Source organism: Tiliqua scincoides, chromosome 5 (genome assembly GCF_035046505.1).
Source record: "Tiliqua scincoides isolate rTilSci1 chromosome 5, rTilSci1.hap2, whole genome shotgun sequence".
Lineage (NCBI taxonomy): Eukaryota > Metazoa > Chordata > Lepidosauria > Squamata > Scincidae > Tiliqua > Tiliqua scincoides.
The window spans coordinates 5,460,606-5,475,229 of NC_089825.1; the positions used below are offsets into that span (position 1 = coordinate 5,460,606).

At 49.7% G+C, this 14,624-nt stretch overlaps 1 protein-coding gene across 1 annotated transcript in view; it reads left to right on the forward strand.

The window, feature by feature from the left end:
- CSRNP1 (cysteine and serine rich nuclear protein 1) overlaps positions 1-13,649 on the forward strand; it is a 28,738-nt gene extending 15,089 nt beyond the window's left edge. Inside the window, exons 2-5 of the mRNA XM_066628926.1 lie at positions 5,453-5,654; positions 10,265-10,524; positions 11,132-11,425; positions 12,434-13,649. Of these exons, the coding sequence (XP_066485023.1) occupies positions 5,477-5,654; positions 10,265-10,524; positions 11,132-11,425; positions 12,434-13,459 (1,758 nt within the window). The 5' untranslated portion in view covers positions 5,453-5,476 and the 3' untranslated portion in view covers positions 13,460-13,649. The remainder of the gene's footprint in view (positions 1-5,452; positions 5,655-10,264; positions 10,525-11,131; positions 11,426-12,433) is intronic.
- The last annotated feature ends 975 nt before the right edge of the window (positions 13,650-14,624 follow it).

Below are 14,624 nucleotides of genomic sequence, written 5' to 3' on the forward strand. Positions count from 1 at the left end.
TGCAAGGCTTCCTGGGAATTGTAGTTAAGAACATAAGAACAGCCCCACTGGATCAGGCCATAGGCCCATCTAGTCCAGCTTCCTGTATCTCACAGCGGCCCACCAAATGCCCCAGGGAGCACACCAGATAACAAGAGACCTGCAAGGCCTCCTGGGAATTGTAGTTAAGAACATAAGAACAGCCCCACTGGAGCAGGCCATAGGCCCATCTAGTCCAGCTTCCTGTATCTCACAGCGGCCCACCAAATGCCCCAGGGAGCACACCAGATAACAAGAGACCTCATCCTGGTGCCCTCCCTGGAGACCCAGGTGTCTGACCTGGATCTGCTAAAACTGCTGCCTGGTTTGGTCCAGCAGAGGCCTGATGTTGGCCCAGCCTTGCGGTCGGCTTCATGAGTTCTGCCCGGTGTGACTCTTGGATGCAAATGTCTTGGGGCTCGGCAGAGATCCAGAAGTGTGTTTGCCAACTTTCTTTGTCAGTATAGCTTTACCATCTGAGATGGAGCCAAATCTTGGGGTATGGAGAATTTTGCACAAGGTGTTGGGCATAGATGTCCAAAGTCCAGCTGGGTGACCGGGTGACTTTCATATTTCTCTGGATGGTTGCCAAAGTTAAATGTTCATTTTGTGCACGGAGAGGAGGCAGAATCCAACATTTAGGGTTGAAAAGGAACAGAAGTTGCAATAGGTGTTTGTACCTGCCACTGCCAGCACCACCAGAAAAGCACCTCTGTGCTCTTGCACCACTGCGGTTTGGCCTGGGTGCAGCTTGCCCCAGATTCTTCCCCAAGATGGCGCGTCTTTAATTTGCCTTGTGCCGTTTGCTTTTGTGTGTGCTGCTGAAGCTGAATGGGCTGCTTCCAAGGGGTTAAGCTGCGTATGGGGCACAGTGTGTTCTGGAACTGGTAGAAGGTATTGGTGGCTGCCTCCTCCTCCCTCCTGGATGGGGGCCAGAAAGCGAGGGAGAGCCAGCCCACCTGCAGCCTTCGTTCCCTTCCCTTGACATGGGGTTATCCCAACAGAGGATCAAACAGGTTGGATGGGCGAGGGTTGCTATACTCTGTGAAGTGGGAAGGCGGACTCCGCTGGTCCCCGGAACTTAAGCCATCGTTCCATGTATTCTGCACTCTCCTGAGCTAGGGGTGGACTGCCCACGTCCACATGTGGGAGCCTGACCTCTCAAATATGGGGTGGGCGGGCCTATGGTGGGCAAGGAAAATTCAGAATATCTGGGAGGGCATGAAGTTCCTGAGCAGTGGAGCCTGAGGCATGCCTCCCCACCTCCACCACCCTGCCATGGACTGCATGGATTGAATCCAAGGGGAGAGGAATGAAGGCAGAGAAGGCTTTGATCGGTGACACGTTTGGTTCTTTCCCTGGAGGAGGAAGGACGTTGACCTGGAGGAGGAAGGATGTTGCTTTCCACCCCTGACTGGGGAAGAAGGGGGTTAAGGATGAGTCGCTGTTTTGTTTGATGGATGTTACCCTGTTTTCAGTGTGGGTTGTTTCCTGTTCAGCACTGACCTTGGATGAAGAACATGGTTGGTGCTCCAACCAGCCTGTGGAATCTTGCATGATTGCACGCAAGGATCACTGTGCGCCGTCAGGAGGAGTGGTAAAAAAATTGCATTGAGCAATGCTGTCCTTGCATGATAACGCCACCTTGCTCCCCCACCCGCTCTTGTAGGGCAACTGTTGTGCAGGATTCTCCTTCCCTATCTAGAAAGTGCAGAATGACCAGCTCCCTGCCTGTTTCTAGTGAATGTTTAACTTTTTTTCTTGCAATCACAGGTGACCTGTGGTGAAGCAGGTATTTTTTTTTTAACCATTTCATTGCTGTTGCCTGAGGGGCAACTGTGTTTTTGAGGACATTGTGAATGCTTCAGGTTTGCACTGTGGGGCACATCGGCAAAGTTTAAAATGGGTCCGCAGAGGAGTTTTTGAAAGTGTGGGGTGCAGTTCTCAATGCTGGAGCTTGGCATTTGCTTGATCTGCTTGGCGTAGCACCAACAGGGTCTACCAGCGTTGGAGATGGTTGAATATCTTTAGGGAGGACACAAGAACAGGGGCTTGTTGAATGCAAAACCTCAGTCAGGAAAGGGGGTCTTGATTTGGAAGTTTAGCAAGAGAAAGGTAGAATATTACTTCCTGCTTTCAGAAACAAAGCCAAAAAACTCTGCCAACTTTCCAAACCGCCTTAAGGTGCATGCGCAGAGCTTTTTTTGCTTTGTTTCTGAAAGCAGGCAGCAATAAGCCATCTTTCTCTTGCTAAATGTCCAAATCAAAACAAAGACCCACCCGCCCTTTGAAAACCTTTGAGTGGCTACGAGTTCGATCTCAACGCCTTTGCCAACCTGGATGCTAGAAGGGAAGGTTGGTTCTCCTGTTCCAGGGTGGGCCAAAAGTAGATCAAGCTCTCCTGGTTGGCCACTGAATGACTTGCACCCGATTGGCAGCCCAGCAGAAGCAGCAACCAAGAGGTCTCAGTTAAGTGGTTAGAATCCCTGCATCATCTCTGATGTCAATATGTGCTCCATGCATGCAGGTTATCCCAGTCCATGGCTCGTGGAGGGCTCCACCTCTTCCAGCCTACCTGGCTCTGGTTGGTGGAGCTTGGGGAATGCTCTGGGACGAAACCAAGTAGGTCCTGTGAGCCTGGAGTTTGCCTGCACTTGTCCAACATCACGTCTGCTTCTGTGGAAACCACATTCCCCAAGCTGCTGCCGCCGCCGTTTGGGATCTCTGCTCTCATACGTTGCAACTGGTTGTTTTTGTGTGGCCTGGATCAACCGGTGTGTGCAGATGTGGCTTGAGTCACCGTGTGAGTAATAAGCCTTGTTGTTCTGACGTCTGGCTGTGTGCTTCTCCTCTGTAGCCTCTGGTAAACAAGCAGTCTGCCCAGCAAGGCACTTTGGAGGATCAGAAGGGCTGAAGGAAAAGCCTCCTTCATATGTGCCCCTGGACTGCGAGCATGAAGGGCTTGCCCACATCAGAAGCCTGAGTGGTGGAGAACTGTCCTCGACATCCACAGGCAGATAGGCAGATGGAGCCTGTTGGATGACATTCCAGTTGCACTTTGAGAGCACCTTCCTGCCCGAGGCAAGTCAGGAGCTCTTGGTTTTTCTCTGAGCAAGAACTGGGGCTTGGTTGGAGTTTTGGGGTTGGGTGTAGTCTGTGGAATGAGTGCCCCATTGGTCCTGGGTGCAGTGTGGCCCATGGTGAAGACTGGTTGAAACTGGGGTGTGCCACAGTCTGGGTGGAGCTTGCTACCTGCAATAGGTAGGCTGAGAAATGCCCCACCGGCTTGGGGCAGGGTGTGTGCATGCACACTTGGCATTGCACAAGGCAACTGCAACATGCCCCGATGGCAGTGTTCTGCCAGTTGATTTCTAGTGCCCTCTGGCTTACCAGGCAAGCCTTGAGCATCTTTCCCAGGAACAGCCTGTGGTATCCTGCTGCCACAACCCTACTCTGCTGTTGGGGCTTGGTTGGCGACAGGATGCCCGGGATCACAGGGGTATTGTGGAGGCCAAGCCAAGGGGTAGGGAGGTGGAATGAGAGAACAGGCTAGAAATGGCCAGCTTCTCCTTCCAGTCTCTTATCCAAGCAGTAGTGGGAGGGGGGGTTAAACAAGACCCTACCTCATGGTGACGAGATTCCTTGACAAGGTGGTGTCTCCTAGTAGATAGGCCTTTGTGGGGTGTAGTCTGTGGGCATGAAGAGTGTGCATGCTTCCTGGGGCAGATCTGCAGTGGTCCTTTCTTGGAAGTGAATGTGATTGCTTTGAAATAGCATTTATATGAAATGCACATGGAGTCTCGCTGCTAACCATATCACTTGTTAAGAGAAATCAGAAAGGGAAAGAGTTGGGGCCCCCCTGGAGTGGCAGATAAAGCAATTTGGGGGGCAGGAGTGCGTGTGGTGCAAAGGTTTGTGTTCCGGTTGAAGACCACCAGGATTTGGACCCCGGTTCCTCTGGGAATGGATTCTACTTGTTGGCTGACTTGAGGCCATTGCTGTCTCTCATCCTCACTCGTCTCACCTCCCAGGGTTGGGAAGATTAAAGGACAGGGGTGGGGTGGGGGAGAATCTTGTGTGCTGCCTTGAGGAGGGGAGAATGAGCATGCAATAAAACAGCAATGCGCTGCTTTGCCCCACAGTCCTCCTGGCCTGTCCTGGAGCAGGCATTTGAGTGTGGGGAGGGGGTTGGATGGCCGCTTATGGGGGCCATTCTTGGCAACCCCTCAAGTTTGTTAGACACTGTCGAGTGGTTGCCTCTGCATGGGAAGACGTTGCCACTGTCGTGGGGTTGTGAGTTTTTTGTTAGTTTGAAACACTGGAAAATAAATGAAGAACAGGTTGGAATCTAAGCCAGGGCCTGCACTGCTGCATCGGGATGCCAGGCAGGTTGCTGCCGACGTGGACTGATTCTGGGTGGCTTGACTGACATGGGCAACTGCAGACAGACCTGCCTGCTTTGTGATGGTCACTTATGAATGTGGAAGGCGGTTCTCTTCCCTGCAAGGAGGTATGGCTGGCTGAAGCTCTGGGTCCATGAATTAGCAGCAAGGCAGGAAGGGGTGGAATGAAAGACCGGGAGTCCTGGTTGAGCGTGACACACGCTTCTTTCCATGTGCCTCTGTTGTGTGGTGGTCTCTTTCCTCCTCCACCCTCTGCACGTGTCGCATTGGGGTCGGGGGGTCTTTGGGGAGGAGCACAGTCAGGTTCTGAAACCCTGTGCCGTCATTCTGTGTACCCTGAAGAGGGCTGTGTGTCTTGTATGTGTTGCACCACAAATCACGTTTGACGCTTAGGAGAGGAGGGCTTCCTGGCCGAGGAGCCTGCTGCACAGAGGGGATTGTCGAAACACCTACTGGGTGCGTGACTGCTGGAGAGAGTGCCCAGCGTCATTCCTTGGCTCAAGGCCTAGATCGGGAAGGGCTGGGTTTCATCTTGCCTGCAGGTCTGTGATGCAAGAACCCCAGCAAGGTGTTTTGTAGACGCTGGTATCTGGCTCGATTGGCTCGTGCTGATGTTCTCGTTTGGGCCATGGAGCAGCAACAGCATGCCCTCGTTCTTGCAAGCTCCAGTGAGGTGGCGAGCTTCCTCTGTCTGTAGTTGAGTAGCAGAGAACAGGCAGCCCACGTGCAGGTTTCTGGGTGCTGTCCCTGGCATTGCCAGTTGAAAGATTCTTGGGTAGCAGAGCTGGCTAGGATGACTGGCTACCTGAGGTCTTGGTGAGGCACGAATTCAGCGATGCCGAGTCAGCGGGACTCCTGGTTTGGCTTGGTAGAAGGCAGCATTGTGTTCAGGTGCCTGTCCTACCAGTGTTGCTCTCCTTGTCAGTTTCCAAGGGGAAGCTTAGGGTTTGCTTTCCTGCAGTGCGATAGTGACTGGTCGTTACTGAAGATCTCTCAAAGTAACCCAAATTGTGCTTCCTCTTTTTTTTCAGTTATATGAAAACCCCACACTCACCATGACGGGGGTGTTAAAAAGAAAATATGACGAATCTGAAGATGACGCCCCCTACTCCTCCTCCTCTTCCTCCTGCTCTCCTTCCTCCTCCTCTTCGACTTCTTTGGGTTGGGAATCGGATGATGAAAACTCTCGAGGAGACCTCAAGCCCAGCTTGGCCTTAAACTCCAATTTCACCCGTAAGTATTGCTTGGAACCCCACTTTCTCTCATCGGCCCCTTGTCTTGCTGTCCGCTGGGCAGGTTGGTGTGTGCAGTTCTGAGGGGTTTGCCCAATTCACGAAATCTTTGGATAGACTTAAGGGTGTGCGTCAGGCTATGAAACCTTTGAGTGTGGTTGACTGGTTAGTTTCCAAAAGAAGCATAAATGCTTTTGCTTGGTTTAATTGATGGGGGAGGGGGAAGTAAGGGCTGAAGGAGATTCTGAGAGAGCCTTGAAGGTGTCAACTCCATTGAGTAGCACATTTAAATCATGCTTTTCAGTGTTTTGCCAGAATACATAATCCAAGTTAAGTGACATGTTTCTAAAGTGCTGACAAAATAGCTTGAGGCAAACATAGTATTTTTTTTAAACCATCTGATTGAATCCAAGTAGAAATTAGTTATGAATTTTCAACAAAATGCCCAGCGCGTTAAATAATGTTCTAGCTGTGTCTGATCAGTTAAGGCCTCTGTACTTAGCATCCTTTCCAAATGGTTCCAAGTTTTGCACCTCCCGCCTGCAAAAATACAGTCCGCTTCCTTTCCAACAAAGAGAAGTAGCTTTAAACAAACTGCTAAGACTATTTTTGCATCTAAGGCCCACTTAGCAAACTTTTGCAAACCTGCCGCAGTCTCCGAGTGCTTGGGACGTCCAGTAACAACTGAGAGTCTGTCTTTTATTTCTGGCTTTCGTGCAGCCACAATGAACTTTCTGTGTTCCTCAGCTCTTTTGAGAAATCATTGCAAACAATTTGAGGGAATAGGACTGACTGGAAATACTTAAGTATAATAATAAGAAGAATTAATTTCCTCTTCTCTCTCTGCTCCCCCTTGGTAATGAATACCTGGTTAGCCAGCAGAAATCAAAGCAGGATCTTGGGCACCTTTTGAGGGTTGATTTGCGTAGTTCTGTCTGATTGAAGCATGAGTTGCGCAGAAGCCTCAGAATGTGTGTAGTAGGCGGTGTTTACAGCAGCCACCGCAGGCATCTGTGGTCGAGAGACCCCTTCCAGCCATCGGCCTGTCCCCCACACTCTTGATAAAGACACACTGACCAAGGTGGTTGGGGAGAAACCAAAAAGGCTCCTGCCTCTCTGCTGGCCAGATCAAGGCTTGGATTCCAAGAAATGTCATCCTAAGACTGTTTTCTTGGGCATTTTCCCCACTTGCTTGTAACTCTCCATCAGTGGCATAGTTAAGGGGGCAGAGGGCTGCATTGCCCCAGATACCATGCCTGGAGGGGGGTGTCTTAGAGAGTTCTGGCCGGGGGAGGGTGAAGTTAGAATATATTGTGCACCTGTAAAAGTACTCCATGTAAGGAGGATCAAATCACCTGGGCACTAAATGGTGGAAAAATATGTGCCCATTTTTTTAAAAGATTGCTTGCATGATTTGAGTTATGTTTTTAAACAATCGGCCACAAGTGCTGATGCCATTCCGCCCCCTTTCAGGATCACAGTGATGACCCTGCAGTGACTAAGCTTGCCAGCCTGCCTCAGCAAACGCCCTTTGTGGAGGGGATGTCCGTGTGGGTGGGTTGAAAACTGGTCACTATAGAGACTGCATTTTTAATCTGCCTCTTGCAGATTCCTGAGCAGCTGTTGAGCTCCACTCCCGTCCCCGGGGAGGCTTGGGCCTCATTATTTAATATGAGGAAGAGTTGGGCCAATTTTAAGTAAATGGATTCCTGATCGATCCGGCTAAACCAGCACAAACGTGTATCACGGATGCACTTAGATTGGTTTGACCTCTGCGTGTCTCCGTTTAATTGAATTCAGTAAATTGCCCGCTTAAGGTAAACCGGTATAAGCTGAGCATACCCCATTATTTGTAGTAGAACAAGGGAGAGTTTTTATAATCAATTATTTTGCTGGGCTTATAGCAACACCCTGACTCTTTGGAGTTGCATCTGGAGTTCAGTGGGGGTGTAATGAAATATTTGGGACTAAGAGCTGGATAGGCACATGCTGTAAACTGCAAGGCTGCAGTAATCTGCATAATTTGGCTAATGTGGTTAATTTGCATAACCGCAGCAGGTGCTGAGCACAGCTGGTGAGCCTCCCGGGTTTCTTTTGGGACTGACGTTCTGGACTTTGCAGCCCCAAATACGGAAGACTCCTGAAATGGTCAGGCCATGTGAATGAATCTGATGCCGCTTGAGACCGGTTTGGTTCAGAATTGGGCTTTCCCTTGTCTTGGAATTTTGATTTTCTTGTAAAAGGGTTGGGACTATATGCAACCAGTGTGGGATGGGGGGGTAGATAAGAGCAAACGAAGAGTCCTGCTGGATCAGACCAAAAGCCCATCTAGTCCAGGTTCCTGTATCTCACCGTGGCCCATCAGATACCTCAGGGACTCCAGATCTGGAGACCTGAGTTCAAATCCTGGAAGGGTTCCACCAGCCCTTAGCAAAGTGCATCTTTGGGATTTAAAGGCAGGCAAAGCATTTTTTCTGTTTCCTGGAATCCCTATCAGCAAATAGAAACGATTAGCCTTACAGGGTTGCTAATGGGATTGCAGAAGAAAATGCTGTTATTCCCTTTCAGTTCATGATGCCTGGCCCCTAACTTCAGTTCAGAGGTGGGGCATATGTGGGGATGGGTGAGATGGTGCTCAGGGAATTCATGGTCATCAGTCACAGTGGTTGCAGGGAGCCTGGAGGTGCAGGGACAATTTGCCACTGAATGTCAGCTATTGGGGGCATACAGCAGAAGAGGAGTTTTGATCGCCAAACCAACCTCGCTTGGAAGCTTCCCAGAGGCACCTGGTTAGCTGCTGTGGAATAAAGGTTGCTGGGCCGAATGGGCCTTGGGCCTGATCCTGGCTGCAGGTGAGGTCTGAGTTAAGAACATAAGACTTCCCAGTTTTTTGCTTGGGCACGGAGATGGTCGAAGTTATCAGGCTTTTTGATGCACTCCAGCAGTTTAGAGCCATCTGGGCCTTTGGTGCTTCCCTCGTGTCCTTGTGCAAATGATCTCCAGCTCTGCCACTTCTGTGCCTCTCCGGGAATTGCCATCTTCCTGGAAATGTAAGGCACCCCCCCCCCGCTCTCTTTTGCTTCTATTTAAACCGGCAGTCGCTGAGGGAGGAAGCACCTGATGGCGGCGGCGGCGGCAGCAGCAGCAGCAAGGTTAAACATTAAACCGTCTAAAATACATAAAATCATGTTGCAGGCGCTTCAAGATAAACCAGGCACTTGAGCTGGCCGTGTTTATACTGGGATCACCTGCATGAAGATTAACTGCTTTGCAGCTGCCGTCAAATTAGCCCCTGGAGAGTAAGCTGTAGAGTTGTAGTCCTCCCAGCGGACAGCAAAGGAAATGTCCTCAAAGCAGCTGCGCGGCTGCTCTTGTTCTCTCCCCCCTGCAACAAAACCCTTTGCGGTGCTCTCTTTAAACCGCCTGGCCTGCAAAGGTCCTTGCAAGTCACCTGGCCGGCAGCATGTGGATGTCGTGCCGTGGCGGTTGAGTAATGGCTGATGAATATTTCATGTCCCTGGGTGCTATCTGGAGTGCAGATTTCCTGGAGAAAATCATGGCAAGTGTAGCAGCAGCCCCCCGTGTGGATAGGCTTCTGAGCGCTGTGATATGTGTATTGCCGCACCTGTCTCCAGGCTGAAATAGGAACTGGCCGAAATGTACAGCAGGACTTGTGGCACGGTCCCCCCAGGACTGTAATGCCTCAGAATGTGTGTGGCTTAGGAAGGGGGGAGCTGCTGGAGTATTGCGGCTCCAGATTGTGAGCCTGGACAATTCAGATCTCGCTGTACTACCTTACAGAGTTGCTGTGAGGAGTATTGAGAATATGTCCAGTGCTTGCACGTTCCAAAGCTCTGCATTAATGCTCTGCAGGGACAGCTTGAGTATTTGACTCTTTCCTCCTTCCATGCCTTTGCCGGAATGTGTCTGAATCTCAGACTTGTACAGATGAGGCCAGTTGACATAAGTGATGGCAGTAAGAACATAAGAAGAGCCCCACTGGATCAGGCCATAGGCCCATCTAGTCCAGCTTCCTGAATCTCACAGTGGCCCACCAGATGCCTTAGGGAGGACACTGGTCAATAGGTCACCTGCATCCTGGTGCCCTCCCTTGCATCTGGCATTCTGAGGTAGCCTACTTCTAAAATCAGGAGGTTGCACATACCCATCACAGCTAACCTGATGGACTTTTCCTCCATACATTTGTTAAATCCCCTTTTAAAGGCATTCAGGCCAGATGCCATCGCCACATCCTGTGGCAAGGAGTTCCACAGACTGATGACAGTGTTTGGGGTCTCCTTGGCACAGGATTCAGGCTTGCTGTTTTTTCTTGCTGTAGGGTACACAAAGTGTCTGTTAAGACACAAGTGTAAGCCTATATATAATTGGGCCAGCACCTCCCTTCTTGCAAAGATAACAGAGTGTGTGTGAGAGGCAACTTGCCACCTGTGAAAAAGGCCTGAAGACAACCTTTTTAACATTTGTCTCTAAGATACCTTGAAGTGCTGTTTTTCTGCAAAAAAGCAAGTTTCTAGTCCTTGTAGATTCATCCTGTAGAAACAGTTGATAGCCGTGAATGCATGCTGAGGTTCCTTCCTTTTCTGTCCCCAGCAACATCCATCCTGAAGAAGAGCAAGCGGCTAAAGCGCAACAATGTGGAGTTTGACCGTGTCACAGTCTTCTACTTCCAGCGCTGCCAGGGCTTCACCAGCGTGCCCAGCCGGGGGGGATGCACCCTGGGTATGGTCACCAAGCACAGCTTTTCCCAGGAGTTCACGCTCACCGAGTTCTCCAAGGAACAGGAGGCCGTTCGAAGGGAAAAGCTGAAGGAGCGCTTGAAAGAGGAGAAATTGGAGGCACTGAAGTGGAAAGTAAGTGGGAACGCACGGAGGGTTTGGTCGCAGCGGGCACCATGGTGCCTCCCAAGCATCATTTTAAGCTCTGCCTTTGCATGTTTCCAGCAAGGAACAACTGGTATTTTGAATCAGAAGTAACCAGGCTGTTTTGAGATACCTGGAGATTGTCACTGTGTTATCTAGAAATTCTGTAGCAAGAAAGGAATGCAGTGACACATAAGTAGACTTGCCTAATCGGTTGCAACCACCACCACCCCTTCGGTAGACTTGATTTGAGAGTCCAGGAGAAAAAAGGACTCACGTGACCAGAAGTTGCTCTGTGTAGTTTTCCAACTGCAAGTAGCAAATGGCAGGCCTCTGATAGAAGTTAAGGTTGAGCGTGATGTTGGTAAGTTGGCGCCTGAATAACTGGAGTTGGGAAACTCCCGTTGGAACCATCCCAAGAATGCTTAAGTCATTGAGCACACTTGTGGAGTAGAGATTTGAATCCAGGTCTTTCTCATAGCCAGACAGTCCATGACTTCACACACTGGGCTTAGCTGGTCTTGCTGCTTCAGAGTTCCCTGGGGGCTGTTGTTGTCCTCTAACAGGTGGCTTCCTCTTGACCTCTCTCCCTGTCCAGCTAACCATGAACGGTACGAAAGAGTCGGAGGAGGCTAGTCGGCTCACCACCGAAGACATCTCTGATGACGACATCGACCTCAACAGCATGGAGCTGGAGGATGGCTTCCTGCAGCCGTACCCAGCCAAGAAGAGGCGGGCTCTGCTTAAGGCCCTTGGTGTCAAGAAGATTGACAAAGAGGAAAAGCGGGAGCTGCACGGAATCCGCCTCTCCCGTGAGGACTGTGGCTGTGACTGCCAGGAGTTCTGCGATCCAGAGACGTGCAGCTGCAGCTTGGCAGGGATCAAGTGTCAGGTGTGTGACCTTTCCTTAAAGCTCCTCATGGAGGACCCAGACCCTGAAAGCTGAATGTTGTATCTGAAGGGGTCTTTCAGTGCTTAAAGCCATTTCTGCCCAACGTTGCATATACGCAACAGGGATCAAATGTGTACACTAGTGGCTGGGCAGAAATGGGTTAAAAGTGGGTTGTCATGCCTTTTATTCAAAGCATCAAGATGGGCAAAGCAGCTTCGTTCTTTCATGTTTCTATATATTTTATGAATTAAGAGTAAAAACAATGAAATTATATATTTTATCTAGTGCCATTCATGTGTATATATAGTTAAATTTTTGTTCCAGGCGGGTTGTATCTATTTGATTTTCTTTTAAAAAGGAGATTCTCTCAGGATATTCTCCTGAGCTGGTAGTGGTTGTGTGCATCGGTCCAAAGTGATTTATAAGTTAAAAGCATCAGTTAAGCCAGGGGTGTCCAAAGTTTTTGGCAGGAGGGCCACATCATCTCTCTGACACTGTGTCGAGGGCCGGAGGGGGGGAAAGAATTAATTTACATTTAAAATTGAATAAATTTACCTAAGTTTACATAAATGAATATATTAAAGATAAACTTATATGAATGAATGAAGGTCTTACAATAGCTCTAGGCTTATAAAAGGCCTTGCACAAAGCAAGGCTGGCCTTTCTTTTGCTGCCACTGCTGCATCACAGACGTGAAACAGCAAGCAGTGGAGGAAGCCCTCATCCCACAGCTCACACGAGAGGTCAAACAGTCACCCTCACTCTGAGAGCAGTTGCGTTGGGCCAGTGCGGGCTCCAACAAATCTCTGGAGAGCCAGAGGCTTATTGGAGACTGGGGACTCCCTGAGGGCTGCATTGAGAAGCCTTGAGGGCCGCATGTGGCCCCAGGGCCGGGGTTTGGGCACCCCTGAGTTAAGCCAAGATCATCCAGGTGGATTGATGGCTAGTTTTTTGAATCAAGCAGAAGGTGATCATCATACGACTAAAATTGAATGTCTGTGTTCACAGATGGATCACACTTCATTTCCTTGTGGCTGCACAAAGGATGGTTGTGGGAACACGGAAGGGAGAATCGAGTTTAACCAGGCACGTGTACAGACACACTTCATTCATACCATCATGAAACTGGAATTGGAAAAGAATCAGCCGAGCAACGAGAGAACCCCGGAGCCGGAGCTGCCATTCAGGGAGCGGCTCCATCCCTTTGGGTCCTCCGTGGGCAAGGCGGTGTTTGAGGAAAGGACCGTGCCTCTGACGCCCGCCTTCCAGTTCAACACTGACTTGGAGACGATTGGTGAGAACAGCTGCAGCAGTGACATGACGGATTCCTCAGTGTCCTCCAATCAGAGCGAGGATTTGGAAGATCAGTACGAGGCCATCCCGTCGGAAAAGTCGCAGTCCGATATCGACGACGACGGCCTGGCACGGATACTCCATTTCAACGATTCTGATGTGGAGGATGACAGCAGCGCCCCCAGCACCTGCCAAGATAACTTGAGCTCTTTCCACCCCGCCGATTTCTTCAGCGCGGACGTGGAAGACCAGTGCGTAACGAACTCTGTCGATAAGCTTGGTGCTGGCAACTGCTTGAGCCACTTGTCAAATCTCACGGAATGCTTGGATGAGAACGCCAATCAGGATGCCAGCTGCTTTCTTGAGGAAACCTCAGGTGGAGCCCTGTGTGGGGGCATCCCTTGCTGCGTGCCGTCGGTGGCAGAGGAGTGCTCCAGGAACTACATGGATCTGAGCCTCTCCTCGGACTCCTTGGATTTCTTTCAGTCTTTCTCAGACTACAACCTGGGACCCCTTTATAACTCTTTAAAGGAGTACGAGAACCTGGACAACTTCTCAGCATTGCAGCTGCAGTTGCCAAACTGCCCCACCTTTGCCCAGTCTGGGGACCAGAGCAGCTGCTTTCTCGAATCGCTGATTGGCTTGTCTGAGTCTGTCCCAGAAACCCCTGCACCTTTTACAGACAATCAGCTTCTAGAAGATGCCATTAAGTCATCACTAATGGAGACAGTGAAGGTTTAATTTTGTTTCAAGAGCAGAAGAGGGGTGACCCTTGCATGAACTAAAAAGCTCATTGTGAATTGGCAGCCTTTCCCGCAAGAGACCTAAAGGCTGCAGAGAGCTTCCTAAGTGGGGAAATCTGTTGTTCCTTTTCAGACACTTTGAAATACTGCAGCTACAATCGGTTTTCCTACTGTTTTTGTGCAAAACATTTTGGCCTTTTCAAGGTGTCGGGGTGGGGTGGGCTGGGCAGGGGAGGCAGACGACCACTTCACAAAACCAGTACAATTTGCCTGCATTTTGTATGGGGGGGGGGGGGAAACAAAACCTCTTGAGAAGTATTCTTTGCGTTTAACATTCAAGATCATCCGCCAAGCACCTTCTGCGGACATTGTCAATGTCGGCAGACAATTTCTCAAACTGCTTTGGGAATTATATTTATTGTGAAAATGGTTTGCTTGAGAATGAGCTGTTGCTTAAATGGGAAAAAAGTTTACAGAGAAAAAAGACCCCATACACTATTATATACAAATCCTTTTTTTTTCTCTCTCTCTATTTATTGCAAAATTCCACAATTTAAATAGCCACTGAAGCTTGAACGGAGCATGGACCCTTATTTAAATTAGTAATACCTCAGATGTATTGTGTACAATCATATTCTTACATAATATATCTGTCTTTTATTTATTTATGTTTTCATACCTGAGTAGCAATGTCGTTGGTCTTGGTCCTGAAGGAAAAGTTGATCTTTAGCAGCACAGAACCTAAGAAGGTGTATCTGTTGGGTACCCACTTCGCTCCCCTTCCTTTGGCTAAAACACAGGAAGGTGTTTCCTTTCAAGTGGATTGGTTGTATTCTCCAAGACCTGTATCTTAAAATCCTTTCTGCTGTTGTGAGGTCCTCAAGGCTTCCTTGAGATGCATGGTCTTCCGAAGCGGCTGAGAAGTCCCTTGTGGTGGTCCCTCTGCCCCCTTCGGAGAACCATGAGGGTTCCAAGGAGGGAAGTGGTAAAATCAGTTCCAAACCAGTTTACTTTTGCAGATATGGGCTGCAATTCAGAGGGGTGTGTGTGCATAACCTTCAGGGTTTGGGGGAGTTTCTTTTTGCAAGAGCAACCCAGCGTGCTCTTGGGCACAAGCTGCTTCTGAAGTTCAGCGGCAATGCAGTGAGAAGACCTGCTGGGAA